General features: G+C 40.0%; 6 protein-coding genes across 6 annotated transcripts in view; all 6 read right to left on the bottom strand.

Annotated features, from left to right (window-relative positions):
* LOC113051893 (histone H2B) lies at nt 1–471 on the bottom strand. Its single transcript, XM_026216059.1, has one exon. It carries the CDS (start codon nt 419–421, stop codon nt 47–49), a length of 375 nt encoding a protein of 124 aa, XP_026071844.1. The 5' UTR covers nt 422–471; the 3' UTR covers nt 1–46.
* A 790-nt stretch (nt 472–1,261) lies between these two features.
* Nucleotides 1,262–1,823, bottom strand: LOC113052404 (histone H4-like). The gene is made up of 2 exons (XM_026216850.1): nt 1,814–1,823; nt 1,262–1,743 (listed from the first exon to the last, which is right to left on the bottom strand). The coding sequence occupies exons 1-2, from the start codon at nt 1,821–1,823 to the stop codon at nt 1,304–1,306; spliced, it is 450 nt and encodes a 149-aa protein (XP_026072635.1). The 3' UTR covers nt 1,262–1,303.
* A 4,995-nt stretch (nt 1,824–6,818) lies between these two features.
* Nucleotides 6,819–7,922, bottom strand: LOC113051887 (histone H3-like). The gene has a single exon (XM_026216053.1). It carries the CDS (start codon nt 7,644–7,646, stop codon nt 7,236–7,238), a length of 411 nt encoding a protein of 136 aa, XP_026071838.1. The 5' UTR covers nt 7,647–7,922; the 3' UTR covers nt 6,819–7,235.
* Nucleotides 7,923–8,047: 125 nt separating this feature from the next.
* LOC113051890 (histone H2A-like) lies at nt 8,048–8,836 on the bottom strand. The gene has a single exon (XM_026216055.1). The coding sequence runs from the start codon at nt 8,734–8,736 to the stop codon at nt 8,350–8,352; it is 387 nt and encodes a 128-aa protein (XP_026071840.1). The 5' UTR covers nt 8,737–8,836; the 3' UTR covers nt 8,048–8,349.
* Nucleotides 8,837–9,384: 548 nt separating this feature from the next.
* Nucleotides 9,385–10,607, bottom strand: LOC113051880 (histone H1-like). The gene has a single exon (XM_026216046.1). It carries the CDS (start codon nt 10,450–10,452, stop codon nt 9,838–9,840), a length of 615 nt encoding a protein of 204 aa, XP_026071831.1. The 5' UTR covers nt 10,453–10,607; the 3' UTR covers nt 9,385–9,837.
* Nucleotides 10,608–15,536: 4,929 nt separating this feature from the next.
* The window catches only part of LOC113051868 (NACHT, LRR and PYD domains-containing protein 12-like), an 11,349-nt gene continuing 8,720 nt past the window's right edge, over nt 15,537–18,165 (bottom strand). The window contains exons 9-12 of the mRNA XM_026216025.1: nt 17,182–17,326; nt 16,711–16,884; nt 16,397–16,443; nt 15,537–16,317 (exon numbers count right to left, since the gene is read on the bottom strand). Coding sequence (XP_026071810.1) covers nt 17,233–17,326 — 94 coding nt within the window. The 3' untranslated portion in view covers nt 15,537–16,317; nt 16,397–16,443; nt 16,711–16,884; nt 17,182–17,232. The remainder of the gene's footprint in view (nt 16,318–16,396; nt 16,444–16,710; nt 16,885–17,181; nt 17,327–18,165) is intronic.

Below are 18,165 nucleotides of genomic sequence, written 5' to 3'. Positions count from 1 at the left end.
GTGTGGCTCTTAAAAGAGCCTTTGTGTGTGGAGCTGCAGCGGAGCTCTACTTGGAGCTGGTGTACTTGGTGACGGCCTTGGTGCCCTCGGACACGGCGTGTTTGGCCAGCTCCCCGGGCAGCAGCAGACGCACGGCGGTCTGGATTTCTCGGGAAGTGATGGTGGAGCGCTTGTTGTAGTGAGCGAGACGAGACGACTCACCGGCGATGCGCTCGAAGATGTCGTTGACGAAAGAGTTCATGATGCCCATCGCCTTCGAAGAGATCCCGGTGTCAGGATGAACCTGCTTCAGCACTTTGTACACGTAGATGGCGTAGCTCTCCTTCCTGGACTTTCTGCGCTTCTTTCCTCCTTTCGCGGCGGTCTTAGTGACGGCCTTCTTGGAGCCTTTCTTCGGCGCGGACTTCGCTGGTTCAGGCATGATGCTGCTGGAGATCAAAACCTCACGAGACAATGACGAGAGAGAGCGGGACAGAGGTATTTATTGACTGGTCTATGCTAATTGCCAGAGAGACAGGGACGTTTCTGATGGCCTATTTTCTTTGGTCAAACCCAAAAACTCGTGTTTAATTGGACAATTCGAAGAATAATGGCTGGAACCTGAGCCAATCACATGCGGCTAGATTATAACTCCGCCCACGTCTCCTTGTTTTACCACCACACCGACTCGATTTCCTGTGTTTCAATTCCCGCTCTTTTTATTTGTATTCTGTACAGTGTAATGCGTCTCAAATATTACACAGTATCAATATCAAACTTTAATTCATAAAACATAAAATCCATCGAGAGAATAACATTTTTAAGATAGGACACTATGTTCCTCTGTTCTGCCAATTTCACTTTTGGGTTTGACAACCTTTGCACTTAAATGTTTTCTTTCGACTTGGAGACAACTCTATTCAAATAAAGAAAACAATGCTAAACGAACGGAAACGTCTTAAACGACAAAAATAAACACCCATTGGGTTTTTAATAACAATTATACGAGCTCTGATTTTAGGAGTAAAAGCTTGTGCTTAAAAATCAACTAAATACCCATAAACTCAGAATACCACAAGCTCAACATTTAATAACCATTTCGTTCAAAACAGTTATGTTACTCTAGACTTTTCAAGGGAACACCAAAAAAGTGGGTTAATAGCATAACCATTTTCTTTTTCCATTTTAATTGTTTTTTTTTTTTTTTTTTTTATATATATTAACTTAAACTTATGAACTACATCAACACAAATTGAACTTCGTCTCTTTAAGTGAGAGTGTGTGTGGCTCTTAAAAGAGCCGTTGGGTTTGTGGTTGTCGTCTTTTATCCTCCGAAGCCGTACAAGGTGCGTCCCTGTCGTTTGAGCGCGTACACAACGTCCATGGCGGTGACGGTCTTTCTCTTGGCGTGCTCGGTGTAGGTGACGGCGTCGCGGATCACGTTCTCCAGGAACACCTTCAGCACACCGCGGGTCTCCTCGTAGATCAGACCGGAGATGCGCTTGACTCCGCCGCGGCGAGCTAGACGACGAATGGCGGGTTTGGTGATTCCCTGGATGTTATCGCGAAGCACTTTACGGTGACGCTTAGCGCCTCCTTTTCCGAGTCCTTTACCGCCTTTGCCTCTTCCAGACATGATTAAGATTCCTAGTTTCAATCGAGCGATGAAAACGAATAAGAGAGAAGTGCTGCTGGGAGGTACTTTACATCTGCTTACAGGACCTGACTGAAACCAGCGCGAGTCACATGACGCTCCCCTGTTCGCTAGTTAGAGCAGGAAACAATGAGTTTTAATCTAAACCTGAACTGACGATGTCTGCCCTGTGTTTCATACCAAAAACCATGTTTTAAAGCATTTATAAGATTATCTGCATCATGTTAAAACTATTTGTATGTTGTGAGGTTTTGGCTTCAGGAGACCTTTGGGCCAAACGGGTCTTGTCGACCAAACCATGACTACAAATATAAACAAAAATAAACAAGTACTTATATGGCTTTGCTTCACTTGCTTGACAAGGTTACTCTTGGACTTCAAGAATCAAGAATTTACTTGCATTTTTTAGACCTGCAAAAAGCTTTTGATACAGTCAATCATTACATTTTATTGGAAAGTTGCACAAATAAGGTTTTCACAATTCTACATATAAATGGTTGAATAATTGCATTTTAAATATTTGTTGTTACTCCAGCAAAGCAAGTCTATGCTGTGGGGTTGCTCAGGGCTACATGCTTGGACCATTGCTATTTCGTATTTATGTAAATGACTTGTTGAATTTTTTTAATTATTTTTACTCCAGTAATGTTTGCTAACAACACAAACATTGTTCTCTCTCACTTTTAATTTGATTAAGAATGCACATGTTGGTGTAATTGTTTATGCTAACTGGTGTAAATTAAACAAATTAGGTTACATTTTATTTATTTGTAATTCGTAGTGGTATAAAATTATAACCTAAGGATTTATCAAAAGTTACTATTGAGTCTACTAATGTGACTTAGGTGTCAACAACTAAATTCTTGGGAGGTTTTGTTGATGAGACTGAGTTGGAGGGAACAAGTTGATTATGTGAGCAGGAAAATACATAAATCTACAGAATGAGGAGAGTTAGGCATCTTGTTACTAGTGTCTTCTTACACTTTACTATAGTTTAATTTATCTGTGTCTTTCATATTGTAATATAGTTTGGGCAAGTACTTTTCCTACCCCTAAAAAATTTTTTTTAGGATTGCATCCCGATCAAATATACAGGTGCTGATCATATAATTAAAATATCATCAAAAAAGTTGATATTCATCCATTACACATTTCTGGTAACAGTAAAGCATTTTTTAATGGTTTCAGTTTTAGATAACTAAAATAACCCTATTTACTACAGGTTGAGGTGTAAATTTGGTTTAGTTTTAATTTCCATGAAACTGATTCAGTGAAACAGTCAAGAGTGTGTCTCCAATTAATAAAGAAGTCACTAAATTAGTCCTACCTGCACCAAAATGAGCCAAGAACCAAGAGTAAAACAATCTCCAGAGCCAGGAAATCTGAAGCTGTAACATAAGTAAATCTCTAAGTAATAATGCCAGACTGAACTCTAACTCCTATCCTCTCAGAGCCCTCTCTCCTTCACCATTAATTGCACGGACTACATCTTTTTTAAAGAATTCTATAGTTTTTAAAAGAGTATCACAAGCATGATCAAAGGGGTCATAATCATAATTTATTATACAAAGATCTTAGACAGATGCCAGGCCACCATAATAGTGGGCATTTACACTCAAGTCCTGAAGGTCAATGGCCTTAAAATAGCACTGTATAGCATATAAAATAACTCAATAGGTAGTAGAGACTCCTTTTGCCTGAATGACTGCAGCAATGCGGCGTGGCGTGGAGTGGATCAGTCTGTGGCACTGCTCAGGTGTTATGAGAGCCCAGGTCTGATAGTGGCCTTCAGCTCTTCTGCATTTTTGGGTCTGGTATATTGTGTCTTCCTCTTCACAATAACCCATAGATTTTATGAGGGGTTAAGGTCAGGCGAGTTTGCTGGCCATTTAAGAACAGGGATAGCATGGTCCTTAAACCAGGTACTAGTAGCTTTGGCAGTGTGTGCAGGTGCCAAGTCCTGTAGGAAAATGAAATGAAGTGCTCTAAAACTTCCTGGTATACAGCTGTGTTGACCTTTGTCCTCAGAAAACACAGTGGACCAACACCAGCAGATGACATGGCACCCCAAACCATCACTGACTGTGGAAACTTTACACTGGACCTCAAGCAACATGGATTGTGTGCCTCTCTTTCCTCCAGTTTCTGGGACCCTAATCTCCAAAGGAAATGCAAAATTTACATTCATCTTAAAACATAACTGTGCACCACTCAGCAGCAGTCCAGTCCTTTCTGAAGCGAGACTCTTCTGACGCTGTCTGTTGTTCAAGAGTGTCTTGACACAAGGAGTGTGAAGCTGAAACCCATGTCTTGCAGACGTCTGTGTGTAGTGGTTCTTGAAGCACTGGCTCCAGCTGCAGTCCACTCTTTGTGAATCTCCGCCACATTTTTGAATGTGTTTTGTTTCACAATCTTCTCCAGGGTGCGGTTATCCCTATTGCTTTTATACTTTTTTTCTACCACATCTTTTATTTCCATTCACCTCTCTATTAATGTGCTTGGACACAGAACTCTGTGAACAGTCAGCCTCTTTTGCAATGACCTTTTGTGTCTTGCCCTCCTTCTGCAAGGTGTCAATGGTCATCTTTTGGACAACTGTCACGTCAGCAGTCTTCCCCATGATTGTGTAGCCTAAGCCCCTTTCACTGCACGTTGGACCCGCAATATTTCCAGAACATTGCTGGGTTGCCGTCTGTGTGAAAGCAACCACATCCCGGGATTGATTACCGCATTGAACCCTGGTCGGGGACCTAGTAACTTTGCGGGCTTCAATCTGGGATGAGCGCTGTTTGAACAAAAGCCAGATCTAATTCCATGTCGAAGTGATGACGCGCGTTATCGTGCGACTCTTTTACCGGCTGTTTTGAAGTATGATAAACGTTCGCGACGAAAACATATCTGCAAACTGTAATGAAGCAGAGATCAGTTAGTTCCCCAGTTTCCGCGCTGACGCAGAGATCATTTACTTGCTTCAGTGAAAGTATAACGGGCCTAGCGTTTTCGACTCGTAATGACTCGCGCTGATGTCACGTGTAGTTACGGGATCTTCAAGGGTTGTGTGAAAGCATGCACATATATCCCGGGTCATCACTGGCAGGGTGATCGTGCAAAATCTAGCGACCCGGGAACAATTGCAGGAACACTTTACCCCTGTATTTTCCCGGAATGGCAGTGTGAAAGGGGCTCTACAGAACAAGACTAAGAGACAATTTAAAGGCTTTGCAGGTGTTTTGATTTAATTATCTGATTAGAGTGTGGCACCAGGTGTCTTCAATATTGAACCTTTTCACAATGGTCTAACGTTCTGAGATACTGATTTTTAGATTTTCCTTAGATGTAAGTTATAATCATCAAATTAAAATAAATCAATATTTGAAATATATCAGTCTGTGTGCAATGAATGACTACAATATACGAGTTTCACTTTTTGAATGGAATTAGTGGAGGAAAAAAAATAAATAAAAAAAAATAAAATATATATATATATATATATATATATTCAAAGTTGAGGGTAACACAACCACAGCAATTCAGAGTATTTTTTAAAGTAAATTCACAGGATCAGTTACTGTACCCATCAATTATCAAGTTTTCATCTTCCTAATGATCTTACTTGTAGAGGTCAATACATGCTCTGACTTTCATATCATGGTTGTCTAGTAGTGATGGCCGATTCGTGAACGAATCGTTCAATTTAACCGGTTCTTCTTAGTGAACCGGTTGAACCAGTTCACCAAATCGAACTGAATCGTTTGAAACGGTTCACGTCTCCAATAAGCATAAATCCACAAATTACTTAAGCTGTTAACTTTTTTAACGTAACTGTCACTCCCTCTGAGTCAGAATAAACCAATATCCCGGGGTAATCCATTTACTCAAACAGTACACTGAATGAAATGCTGTGAAGACCGAACTGAAGATGAACACCGAGCCGAGCCAGATAATGAACAAACACGCCCACTGCTGGAGCAGTTCTCGTTCTCGAGTCAAGAACCGGTTGCTTCGGTTTTCGGATCACCAGTACACTCAACCGAGAATCGTTTCTGTCGGACGCGTCCGATTTGAGAACCGATGAGCTGATTCTCGTTCTCGAGTCAAGAACCGGTTGCTTCGGTTTTCGGATCACCAGTACACTCAACCGAGAATCGTTTCTGTCGGACGCGTCCGAATTGAGAACCGATGAACTGATGATACTGCGCATGCGTGTAATTTTGTAAGTATTTTGTTAAACATTGGAAAGTGTGATAAAATAACTATATTTTATTATGATTTTTTTATTATTATTTTTTTAGATTAATGTTTCCAATCTGTATATTGTATATAATGTATAGGCCAAATGGGTTTTCAGGGAAGTTGGACAATAATTAAGACTCTAAAGACTCTTATGTTTAATAGGAATAAGGGATGATTTATGAGATATCTGTACTGTATTTATAGTTAATGATGACATTCACAAATTGAGTTTGTAGTAAACAGAACATGAACACGAGTAGAGCAGCTGATGACACTGAACTGCAGCACGTGCTGGTTAGAGCGATTCTCGTTCTCGAGTCAAGAACCGGTTGCATCGGTTTTCGGATCATCAGTACACTCAACCGAGAATCGTTTCTGTCGGACGCGTCCGAATTGAGAACCGATGAACTGATGATACTGCGCATGCGCGATTCAGCGTGAAGCCAACTGACTCACAGCATATCTGAACCGAAGGGATTCTTTTGGTGATTGATTCTGATTCTGTACTAGTAATGTTATGAGCGCGGGTATTTCGAGGGCTTGGATGAAGAGCAATCTGGCGAAACGTAAGTTAATTTAATAACAAATACATCGCAATGGATTATGTTTAGTAAGTGGATCATGGTTTCTGCGCTGATGACACCTAATTTATTTACTTTATATCTTCAAGACTTAAATCCTCATATGCACATTATTGCTGTTACTGTATTTAGGTGTTGTTGCAAAACTCAAATGTAAACTTTTCATGATTATGAGGTTTTAACTGACTAAAGTTATGATTACTGACTTTATATATTTGAATGTTTGATAGACGTGACGCCATTACATCATCGCCAATGACGTCATTACGTCGAGCGTGAAAGAACCGATGAACCGGTTTTTTCAACCGGTTTATTGAATCGAACCGTCCGAAAGAACCGGTTCGCGGAAAAGAATCGAACTTCCCATCACTATTGTCTAGAGCTGCAGGAATGTGTCTTGAAGTAAACTAGGTTACACAAGACAAATCAGTACTGCTCAGTTCACCCCATAATTAACTGTTAAAACAAGGTTATCTCTACCATTACATTAAACATCACAAGCATTTAAAAGGTATTTCCTTCTTGTAATTTGTGTAGAGATTAGAGAACTGCCACATTACACAATAAGAATTAACCCATTTTCTAGATTTCATCCTTGTGATTTTTGTAGAACTATTAAAACACTTAACATGTAAGTCAAGGAAGATTTGTCTTATTCTTTTCAAATTTTAAGAGTTACTCCCCATGTGTTACATCAATCATTCCAGTGGAAACGGTCTCATTCAGAGTGATGTAGGTGGCTCTTAAAAGAGCCTTTGGGGTGTGACGCGGCTGACGCAGCGGCGGGTTTAAGCGCGCTCTCCGCGGATGCGGCGGGCCAGCTGGATGTCTTTGGGCATGATGGTGACTCTCTTGGCGTGGATGGCGCACAGATTGGTGTCCTCGAACAGACCGACCAGGTAAGCCTCGCTGGACTCCTGCAGAGCCATGACAGCGGAGCTCTGGAAGCGCAGGTCCGTCTTGAAATCCTGAGCGATCTCTCGCACCAGACGCTGGAAAGGCAGTTTGCGGATCAGCAACTCGGTGGACTTCTGATAGCGGCGGATCTCTCGGAGAGCCACGGTCCCGGGCCTGTAACGGTGGGGCTTCTTGACGCCGCCGGTGGCTGGGGCGCTCTTCCGGGCGGCTTTAGTAGCGAGCTGCTTCCTCGGGGCTTTACCACCGGTGGATTTACGAGCGGTCTGCTTGGTTCTTGCCATCGCTAAAATGTACTTCTCCTTCCGAGTAAGTAGAAATACTGCTCTATGTTACGCGCTTGCTTTTAAAGCCCTGTACAGCCACAGCTTCTGGCGTCATAAAGGTGCTGAGGTCTGTGATTGGCTGATGTGTGACATCTGCGCTAGCCAATGAATGTACACCTCCTGTTTTCAAACAACCTTTTGTTTCCCGCTCAAAATGCATAGTTCTGGTTTGCTACTTCAGCATCACAAGCACACTTTACTTAGACTTCGTATTTACGTTGTATTTGCTGAATTTCCTTACTATTTGTATACAATCACAACCAAAAAAAGACACCATCCAAAGAAAATATATTTTACAAATGCAATGTGCCACAGCTAGCGCCTACTTTTTATTTTTATTTCAATGTAGTTATTCATGAACATTTGACATTTAATGATGTGTGTTATTAAACGACGTGACTCTACGGATTAAATAAACTTGAAATGGGTGACTCTTAAAAGAGGCTTTGTGACACCCTCCAAAGAATAACATATTACTCCACAGTTCGCTGTGGTTTATGTTTACTTATATTTATTCTATATACATATTTAATGTGTATATGATAATGTAACCTATTAAGCAAGAACATGACACTACTGGTTAAAGAAAAAAGCTCTCTCCGTCAGATAAAATGGGTGGCTCTTAAAAGAGCCTTTGTTTCAGAAACAGAGCGGACTCGGTTTACTTGGCTTTGGCGGGTTTCTCGGTCTTCTTGGGCAGCAGCACGGCCTGGATGTTGGGCAGCACGCCGCCCTGAGCGATGGTCACTCGACCCAGGAGTTTGTTGAGCTCCTCGTCATTGCGCACCGCCAGCTGCAGGTGACGGGGAATGATACGGGTCTTCTTGTTGTCTCTCGCGGCGTTTCCAGCCAACTCCAGGATCTCAGCGGTCAGATACTCGAGCACAGCCGCCAGATAGACGGGAGCTCCGGCACCGACGCGCTCGGCGTAGTTGCCTTTACGGAGAAGTCTGTGAACACGACCGACGGGGAACTGCAGCCCTGCTCTGGAGGAGCGAGTCTTGGCCTTCGCTCTCGCCTTACCGCCGGTTTTGCCTCTTCCGCTCATTTTCGAAAATATGATTCTCCACAGCAAAAATGTAGAAACAATGTCTACATGAGCCCCGCTCTGCTGTATTTAAAAGAGAGTGCGAGTCGCTCATTGGTTTACAGTCTGTAAGATTTCAATCCAATCACTGAACTTCCCTCCAACACCAAACGCCAAAGCCACGCCTCCACAGCCGGCGCGCGGATTGTGCAGCGTTGTGTTGCCAATTTAGCAATTTTGTTGCTAAATTTAGCAACTTTCCAGACTACCCTAGAAAGTTTTTTTCCCCAAAAGCAGCTATCAACAAATTTAGCAATTTTTAAAACTTATTTTGCAACTTTAAGCACGTTTTGAGAAGTGATTCAGACAATAAAATAACACATCCACTCAGCCAAATTACACAAAAAGAGGAAACCAAATATGAACGGTGAACTGCTATTATTCCTTGTAACCCGAAAACACAGGGCGTTATTTAAAATGAAGGTAAAATTAATATATAAATACGGAAAAAAATTTAATATTAACATAGTAGATTGTATTTTGTAACATAGACAGATTTATTTTGAAGTGTAGCACACTATTTATACACTACTTAAAGCATAATTGTTGGGAAGGTGTATAACTACTAGATAACTAGCTATTAAAAAAATACCTTAATTGTAATCTTTCAAAAATGTTTATTGTTCAACAATAAACGAATTTTCAAATATTGTATTTATATTTTAATATTACTTTATGCATATTATTTTGCAAACAGATCTAAATTACCATATATAAAAAGTTATTGAAAATTAGTGGGCAGCTCTGGAAGCAACATGACCGACGACAGTCAGTGTGTTATAAAGTATTTAAAAAAAATGTCAAGGCAAAAACCTCTAATAAATGCTTTTGTAACATAACTAAGTTAAGATCAATGATTCATTAAAGCTTTTAATATAATAACCATAAAAAAATCTGGCTTTTCTAAATGCAGTCGAGGTGTAAAGATTTGTGAGTCAAGGAAACCTCACATACACTTCTCATAATTCACTTTCCACAAAGTGCAGACAGATAGTTTTGCTCTTTCTTTCGAGTTTGTGGGTGGCTCTGAAAAGAGCCGTTGGGGAATAAAACAGCAGGTTTTTACTTCTTCTTGGGAGCTGCCTTTTTAGGCTTGGCAGCTTTAGGCTTCGCTGTCTTGGGTTTGGCGGCGTTGGTCTTTTTGGGGCTCTTGGCTGCTTTCTTGGGCGCCGCGGGCTTCTTCGCCTTCTTGGGGCTCTTCGTGGCCTTCTTGGCGGCGGCAGCGGGTTTCTTGGCCTTCTTGGGGGATTTCTTAGCGGCGGGCTTCTTTGCCGCTGCGCTCTTGGGCTTCTTGGCAGCAGCGGGTTTCTTGGCCGCGGGCTTCTTGGCTTTAGGAGCCGCTTTCTTCGCCGGCTTCTTCTTGTTCTCGGTCTCCTTCTTGCTGATCTTGAAAGATCCCGAGGCGCCGGTTCCTTTGACCTGCAGCAGGATGCCTTTAGTCACCAGGCTCTTGATGGCGAGCTTGATGCGGGAGTTTTTCTTCTCCACGTCGTAGCCGCCGGCGGCGAGAGCTTTCTTCAGAGCAGCGAGAGACACGCCGCTCCTCTCCTTGGATGCGGACACGGCTTTAACGATCAGATCACCGACGGCCGGACCTGCTTTCTTGGCTTTAGCGGCGGACTTCTTCTTAGGCGCTTTGGCCGGCGGGGCGGCTGCAGCTGGGGCGGTTTCTGCCATCTCTAGTACTGGATTTGTAGTCTTCCGAACGCTTTGTTCAGTAATGATAGACTATCGCGCTCCGCTCGCGCTCTTAAACAGGACATGAGAACCTTATAGACTCAACCTGATCGCTCTGCGACTGTGCGCCTCCAGAAGCGCCTCTCGCTTGTGTTTTCTTCTCTTACATTTTGGTCAAAACTGGATTGGTGAAGTGGTTTAAGGCAGTAAAAATATAGTGAACACCAAGCAGAGGTTCTTGGCTTTCTTTGGAGAGTAAAAGACTCGACGAGGAAATGTTTATTGTGTCTCCGTCAGAACGAATCAAACGCGAGCAGCAGTCACGGAGGAAAAGTCTCGTGTAAATTCGATGCCATGTTTAAGTGAAAAGGTTGATACAGACTGAAATCTTCATCTGTGTGTCCAGCAAACAGTCTGAAAGTCAGTTTAGGTCGATGGTCATCACTGAGGGACGTGTGCAGTGTTTCCTTCAGTCTCTGTTTTGTCCTGATTGAAGCACAGTCTGCCCTCTCCTCCCGGAGTCTGTGTCTGGAGCTTGTCATCATCACATCATCTGTGGATTTGTTACATCATGTAAATAACGTCACTTATTGTGTTTTTGTTATATTTGGATTAACAATGCTCATTGTATTTTGATCAGAAATACTTATAATCCTGTGGTATTACTCATGTGTCACTTCAATCAACGAGGACTTCATCATAACAGACCTGGTCTCACTTCGTGCTGATTGTTCTCTGTCCGGTTCAGAGTTCAAACCCCAAGTTTTTATTTTTAAGCCCCTAAACATCTGAACCCCTCTTATCTATCTGAGCTTCTATCTCCACATAACCCTTCACCAGCTCAATTTTTCCATTGCTCTTTCAATGATGATTGATTTTTAGTTGATTTATGTTCTTGTACTGTTTTTCTTTCGATATCCTGCCAATAGTTTATTTTTTATTGTATCTGTGATTTTTATTTTATTTTTGCTTGTATTTATATTTGATCCGATGCTGTAAAGTACATTGGCCAGCTGCCGCTGTTTTAATGATGTAAGGTAAATTAAACTTTAAATTAAAACTCGAGTGATGGATCTTTCCAGAGTCACTGACTCACTTCATCAGTGTGTGTCTGCTTTAGATCTGCATTTGTTTTAATGTAACTTAAAAAAAATAACATTGCAATATTTCAAATGTTGTTATACACGTTGTGTCATTGCATGTCATTTAAATTGCAACAGTAAAATTACTACGTAATATATATGTATATTATTTTAAATACAATTTAAATTTAAATACACGAAACATACATTAAAATAATGACCACATGTAGGCTATCAAAAGAAGATCAATGTAAAATGTGTACTGTTGACACATTATGAGCTACAATTTAGAACAAGTTTCCTGTAAATGAATAAATCAAAAACAAAATTGAACATTTTAACAAAATATTGTTATAATAATAATAATAATAATAATAAATTATTAATTATTAAAACAGTTTATGCTGAAAAGATAATTAACTAATGCATGAATATATATATATATATATATATATATATATATATATATATATATATATATATATATATATATATATATATATATATATATATATATATATTTTTTTTTTTTTTTTTTTTTTTTTTTTTTTTTTTTTACTTAAAAGGAATGGTCCACCCAAAACGTAAAATTTGTAGATTTTTTTTTTTTTTTTTTTCATGGGAACAAATTTAGAGAAATGCAGCATTCCATCACTTGCTCACCAATGGATCTTCTGCAGTGAAACGGGTGCCGTCAGTCCAAACAGCTGATAAAAACATCATGATGATAATCCACACCACGTCATCTATTCTGAATCTGGAGAGAAATATGCACAATCACTATTTACCATCGAAAACGGTCCAAAACAGTTTCAAACAAATACAATGGTTTTAGACGTTAGAGAGAATGGATGTTTCACTGTTAGAAGCGAGAGAAGAGGTTGGAGTTAAAATACCTTAAAGATGGATTTGTTTCTTACAAACACAGAGCTTTTCACTTCATAAAATGTTAAGTGATGGGCTGGAGTGGTGTGGATTACTTCTGGATTATTGGGATGTTTTTATCAGCTCTTTGGACCCATATTCACTGCTGAGGATCTGTTGCTGAGTCAGTCTGTTGTTCGTTATCTGGCTCGGCTCGGTGTTCATCTTCAGTTCTCTCTTCACATCAGTTCAGTCAGTGTACTGTTTGAGTGGATGAATTACTCCGGGATATTGGTTTGTTTGAACTCAGAGGGAGTGTCAGACACATTAAAAAAGTTAACAGCTTAAGTCATTTGTGGATTAATGCGCATTGGAGACGCGAACCGTTTAAAATGATTCAGTTCGATTTGGTGAACTGAATGATTCGTTCGCGAACCGGATATCCAGACTGCTTTGTTTTGAACTCTCTCACAACAGACACGGAAGAGAAGACAATGCTGAATAAAGTCGTAGTTTTTGCTATTTTTGGACCAAAATGTATTTTCGTTGCTTCAAAATATTCTAACTGACCCTCTGATGTCACATGGACTACTTTGATGATGATTTTCTTACCTTTCTGGACATGGACAGTAGACCGTACACACAGTTTCAATGGAGGGACTTAAAATAACAAGCTTCATCTCTTAAGTATCCTAGATGACATCTTGACCACATGTAACTGAGGTTTAGTGTCCCTGCTGGCAGTGGATCTGTGCTGTTTCACAAGGTCACACTAGTGTCTGTAATGAGCCCAGTGATCTATTACAATTACCTTCCTTCAGTGAGAAACAACCGTAAGCATGAATACTATCTCTGGAGAAGTGGAAGGACACATCTTTAAGAACAGGCAACACATCCTCAGTGAAATGAGGATTCATGAAATTAAATTAAACAGGCTTCACTGTAGTTGAGCAGTTTTCTATACAGCAGCTGCAGTTCATGTATAATACTTATACAATAATGAAACTCTCTTTTTTTTTTTTTTTTGTATATATTTATATATAGTCACTGTCGGTGTGCTTAAATCTTCAAGTCAAAATAATGAAATAACAAAGGGACAAAAGTTTCAGTTTTAATGACAAAATGAAGGATTCAAAATGGTGTAATTTACCTTACAATCTACAAAGTAGTGGAAATCAGGATCAGGCATTAAATAATATTTTCAGAATCATTCACATACAAAAAAAAAATTTAGAAAGTAGCATTGGATTTCATTCAGCAAATATGTTGTCAGTTGGAGTTATCAATGTGACCTATCCAGTAAAAAAATACAATATACATTTTAGATCACTTTGGTAAAAACCACCTCACTGTACTGAAAGAGACAGTTGATGAATGAAAATGAAAGTCTGTCATAATTTCCTCATGTTATTGCAAACCTGTTTAACTGACTATATGTGCAAAAGATGTTTTGAATAATGTTGATCTTAAAGCGATAGTTCACCCAAAAATGATCATTCGGTCATCATTTACTCATCCTCACGTCGTTTTAAACCTGTATGTCTTACTTTTTTTCCGTGAAACACAGAAGACGACATTTTGAAGAATGTCGGGAACAAAACAGTTCTGGTTCCCTTTGACTTTTCAAAGTGTTTTTTGTCTAGAAAGTGGAAGTCAGTGGGAACCAAAACGGTTGGTATTCTGGACCATTTCTTCTTTTGTGTTCCACAGAAGAAAGCCAGTCATACAGGTCTGGAACGACACAAGGGGGAGTAATGATGGCAAAATGATCATTTTCTTTTAAGATCAGCTTTTATGAGAGAATGTCTCACTCTTGTGTATCAACTGCTCTCTCTCTCTGTCAAAGTACATTTAAAGGGTTATTTCACAGAAAAATCTAAATTATGTCATTAATAACTCACCCTTGTGTTGTTTCAAACCCGTAAGACGTCCGTTCATCTTCTGAACACAGTTTAAGACTCAGTCCCTCCATTGAAGCTGTGTGTACGGTATACTGTCCATGTCCAGAAAGGTAAGAAAAACATCATCAAAGTAGTCCATGTGACATCAGAGGGTCCGTTAGATTTTTTTTTAAGCATCGAAAATACATTTTGGTCCAAAAATAGCAAAAACTACGACTTTATTTAGCATTGTCTTCTCTTCCGTGTCTGTTTTGAGAGACAGTTCAAAACACAGCAGTTTGTGATATCCGGTTCGCAAACGAATCATTCGATGTAACCGGATCTTCTTGAACCAGTTCACCAAATCGTTCTTGAGTCAAGAACCGTTTCTGTCGGACGCGTCCGATTCGTGAACCGAGGAGCCGATGATACTGCGCACGTGTGAATCAGCGTGAAGCAGACCGACACACAGAGCGTCTGAACTGAACTGATTCTTTTGGTGATTGATTCTGAACTGATTCTGTGCTAATGTTATGAGCACGTTACGTTGTTCAGCGCGTCAACACCATTATGTCGAGCACAAAAGAACCGGTGAACCGTTTTCTTCAACCAGTTTATTGATTTGAACTTTCCGAAAGAACTACTGGTGATCCGAAAACCGATGCAACCGGTTCTTGACTCGTGAACGAGTCAATCGTTCGTTTGTTATCTGGCTCGGCTCGGTGTTCATCTTCAGTTCTCTCTTCACAGCAGTTCAGTCAGTGTACTGTTTGAGTAAATGAATTACTCCGGGATATTGGTTTGTCTGAACTCAGAGGGAGTGTCAGCCACATTAAAAAAGTTAACAGCTGAAGTAATTTGTGGATTAATTCGCATTGGAGATGAGAACCGTTTAAAACGATTCGGTTGGTTCAACTGGTTCAAAAAGATCCGGTTACATCGAATGATTCGTTCGTGAACCGGATATCCAGACTGCTTTGTTTTGAACTCTCTCACAACAGACACGGAAGAGAAGACAATGATGAATAAAGTTGTAGTTTTTAGCAATTTTTTTTACCAAAATGTATTTTCGATTTTTCAAATTATTCTAACGGACCCTCTGATATCACATGGACTACTTTGATGATGATTTTCTTACCTTTCTGGACATGGACAGTATACCGTACACACAGTTTCAATGGAGGGACTGAGAGCTCTCGGACTAAATCTAAAATATCTTAAACTGTGTTCAGAAGATAAACGAAGATCTTACGGGTTTGGAACGACATGAGGGTGAGTCATTAATGACATAATTTTGATTTTTCGATGAACTAACCCTTTAATGAATCCTTTCCTAATATGTCCTTGAAATCCAAATGATCATGGATAAAAACACTACCATGAGATATTTCACAAAAGGAGAGCACATTGGTTTATCTAGCAAGCCTTTGATCCGTTACATCCCTTACATTCCTTGTAGCCCCTGAACACATCCCAAGGATCGTGGTCATGGACACAGACAGGAGGAGGCACGTCCGGTAAGATCTTCACTCCAGCACTAATACTGACCAGCAGAAAGAGAGGCTTGGTGAACTTAGCATGGAAGGTGTGGATGAGCTCAGCCTTGTCACGTGTGGTGTTGTAAAAGGACAGAGTTCCTGCCGCCCAGTCCAGATATACTCCAACTCTACAGGGTGAGCAGTTGGGAAGATGGATTTCTACTCCTCCATGAAGAGCATTACAGAGAGAAGAGGGGTTACTCACTAAAATGCCCCAGGATTTATTATTAAGTCCAATGCTACAGGCTGTAGAACTTCCCTTCCTGCTTATATCTTTATAAGCCATTCCAATAGTGGCCCACCTGCCAAACCACTCCAGCTGGAAGAAATGACGGCTGCTCAGACCTTCCCGACTCATGATTTGGTCTTGATTCTTGAAACTTTCTGGATGATGCGAATCAGGTTCTGGGTTTCTGCGACGTTTCACAAGAGCCTCATCTTCCTCTGACACCTGCACACTTGAAGAAGCGGTGTTTGTATCCCAAGTCAGCTTGCACGTGTCTGAAAATTTAAATAAAGTGTTATGAACGCACCATATGATTTCATAATATCAAATTTAAGAAGAAAACGGCTGACTAACATTGCTGAAGAGTTTCCATGTCACGCTGCTCCTCTAGGCCGTCCACACTGTCGATAAATGTTGAAGAGTCAAATTCGAAGATAAATTAATTTATAAAATAAATAAATGTGGTAACACTTCATAAGTCCCATTAATTAAAGTTAGTTAATGCATCAGCATATATTAATGAACAATAAATGTGTTACATTATTTATTACTATTTTTTACTCTTAGTTAATAAAATGCAACTGTTCATGTTAGCTCATGTCCATTAATATTATGAAAAAAAAAAAGAAAAAAAAAAACACACAGATCTATTATTTTGCTAGACTCACATTAATTTCTCTAATCGCGTTGCTGGATCTTCCAAAACGGATCTGAGCTGGTCAAATCCTGGGCCTTTAACAGGATTGATGCTCAAGTTTATTTCCCGCATGTGTGATGGGTTGGAAGAGAGAGCCCTTGCCAAACAAGCAGCTCCTGCTTCTGTGATTTTGCAGTGTGTCATCCTTCAGGGAAAAGGAGCTTATAATGATTAAATACTGTTATCTATTTTTAAATATGTTCTATGTATTAGTTATAAGATGTCAATTAGTCAATTTGCCATTAACATTTCAATAATATTGAGAATAGCATTCACTGATATCTGTGTATCCACTTTGATAAACGAGTTGTCTCTCCCTTGTGTCGTTCCATGATCTATCTTGTCAATCTTGTATATGTGAAATATTTAAGATAAGTAAAACAGTTTTAATGAAAACAGTTATTATTCTAGTCTATTTTCATCTTTTCATGTTTAGACACACCTGAGTATCTCCAGTTTACAGCCAGGGTTACTCAGTCCAGCAGAGAGCAGCTCAACAGAAGAATCTGTCAGACAGATCCAGAGATCTGAGGCTGCAACATCCAAGAACTGAAGCCAGAGTTTCAAGAGAATCAACCTGTATTCGACTGAGACAAAAAAAAAAATGTGATTACATTACATTGTTAGGTGTCTTTTTCAGCTGTAGACAATCTCAGCTCACTTCCCATCTCATCAGTGTTTATATGATATGTAATAACATGGTGATTCATCAGACACTCACACTAAGGGACAGCCGGCACACTTACATTATGAATAACACAATCAGGTGTGTGTAATCTACTAACAGCACAGGCGAAAACTATCTCATGATACGGTTTATTTTAACCACGGAACTTGCTAACTAGCATGTTATAAACGATGATGAAAGTTATTCTACAGATTTAGGTCTAGTTTTATTGTATTCATAGAGTTGTTGATCACCAGATGGGGTGCCCATGAGGTCCGCTAGAGTACACGTCATCCCTTTCCCTTTCATGCCACTCAACCCCAGACTCCATTTCCCATAACCCTCTGCCTAGGAACATGTTATCAGACTCCACATGTTTCCAATTAGAAGTACTATAAAGGTTGCACTCTCACACAGATTGCTCAGTATTGTCTACCCCAGGGATGATCAGCCCTGCTCCAACCCTCCAGTTTAGCTCCAACTCTAATCACACACACTGCCTTTCATTTTTAACCCTCAAAAGGTCCTCATTTCCTGTTTACCAATCTGGTCTTTGGGGTCAATATGACCCCAAAATTGAAAGCATAATTGTAGAAAAAAAAATACATTTTCAATAATACAAATAATATATCATTTTTTTTGTTAACTCCTCAACTATGCATTAATGATGTGTTTTGGGAGATTTAAAGTACTTTTGTACCCATTTACCACACAAATCCACAACTACACCATTAGCTTGCATGTGAAATATCATTTTTT

This window comes from Carassius auratus, chromosome 32, assembly GCF_003368295.1.
Source record: "Carassius auratus strain Wakin chromosome 32, ASM336829v1, whole genome shotgun sequence".
Lineage (NCBI taxonomy): Eukaryota > Metazoa > Chordata > Actinopteri > Cypriniformes > Cyprinidae > Carassius > Carassius auratus.
Note: the sequence above shows the minus strand (reverse complement) of the source record. Positions and strands in the feature narration are given on the sequence as shown.

Bases quoted from the DNA above. Each gene is read 5' to 3' on its own strand.
- LOC113051893 (XM_026216059.1), bottom strand. From the start codon at position 421: ATGCCTGAACCAGCGAAGTCCGCGCCGAAGAAAGGCTCCAAGAAGGCC.
- LOC113051887 (XM_026216053.1), bottom strand. From the start codon at position 7,646: ATGGCAAGAACCAAGCAGACCGCTCGTAAATCCACCGGTGGTAAAGCC.
- LOC113051890 (XM_026216055.1), bottom strand. From the start codon at position 8,736: ATGAGCGGAAGAGGCAAAACCGGCGGTAAGGCGAGAGCGAAGGCCAAG.
- LOC113051880 (XM_026216046.1), bottom strand. From the start codon at position 10,452: ATGGCAGAAACCGCCCCAGCTGCAGCCGCCCCGCCGGCCAAAGCGCCT.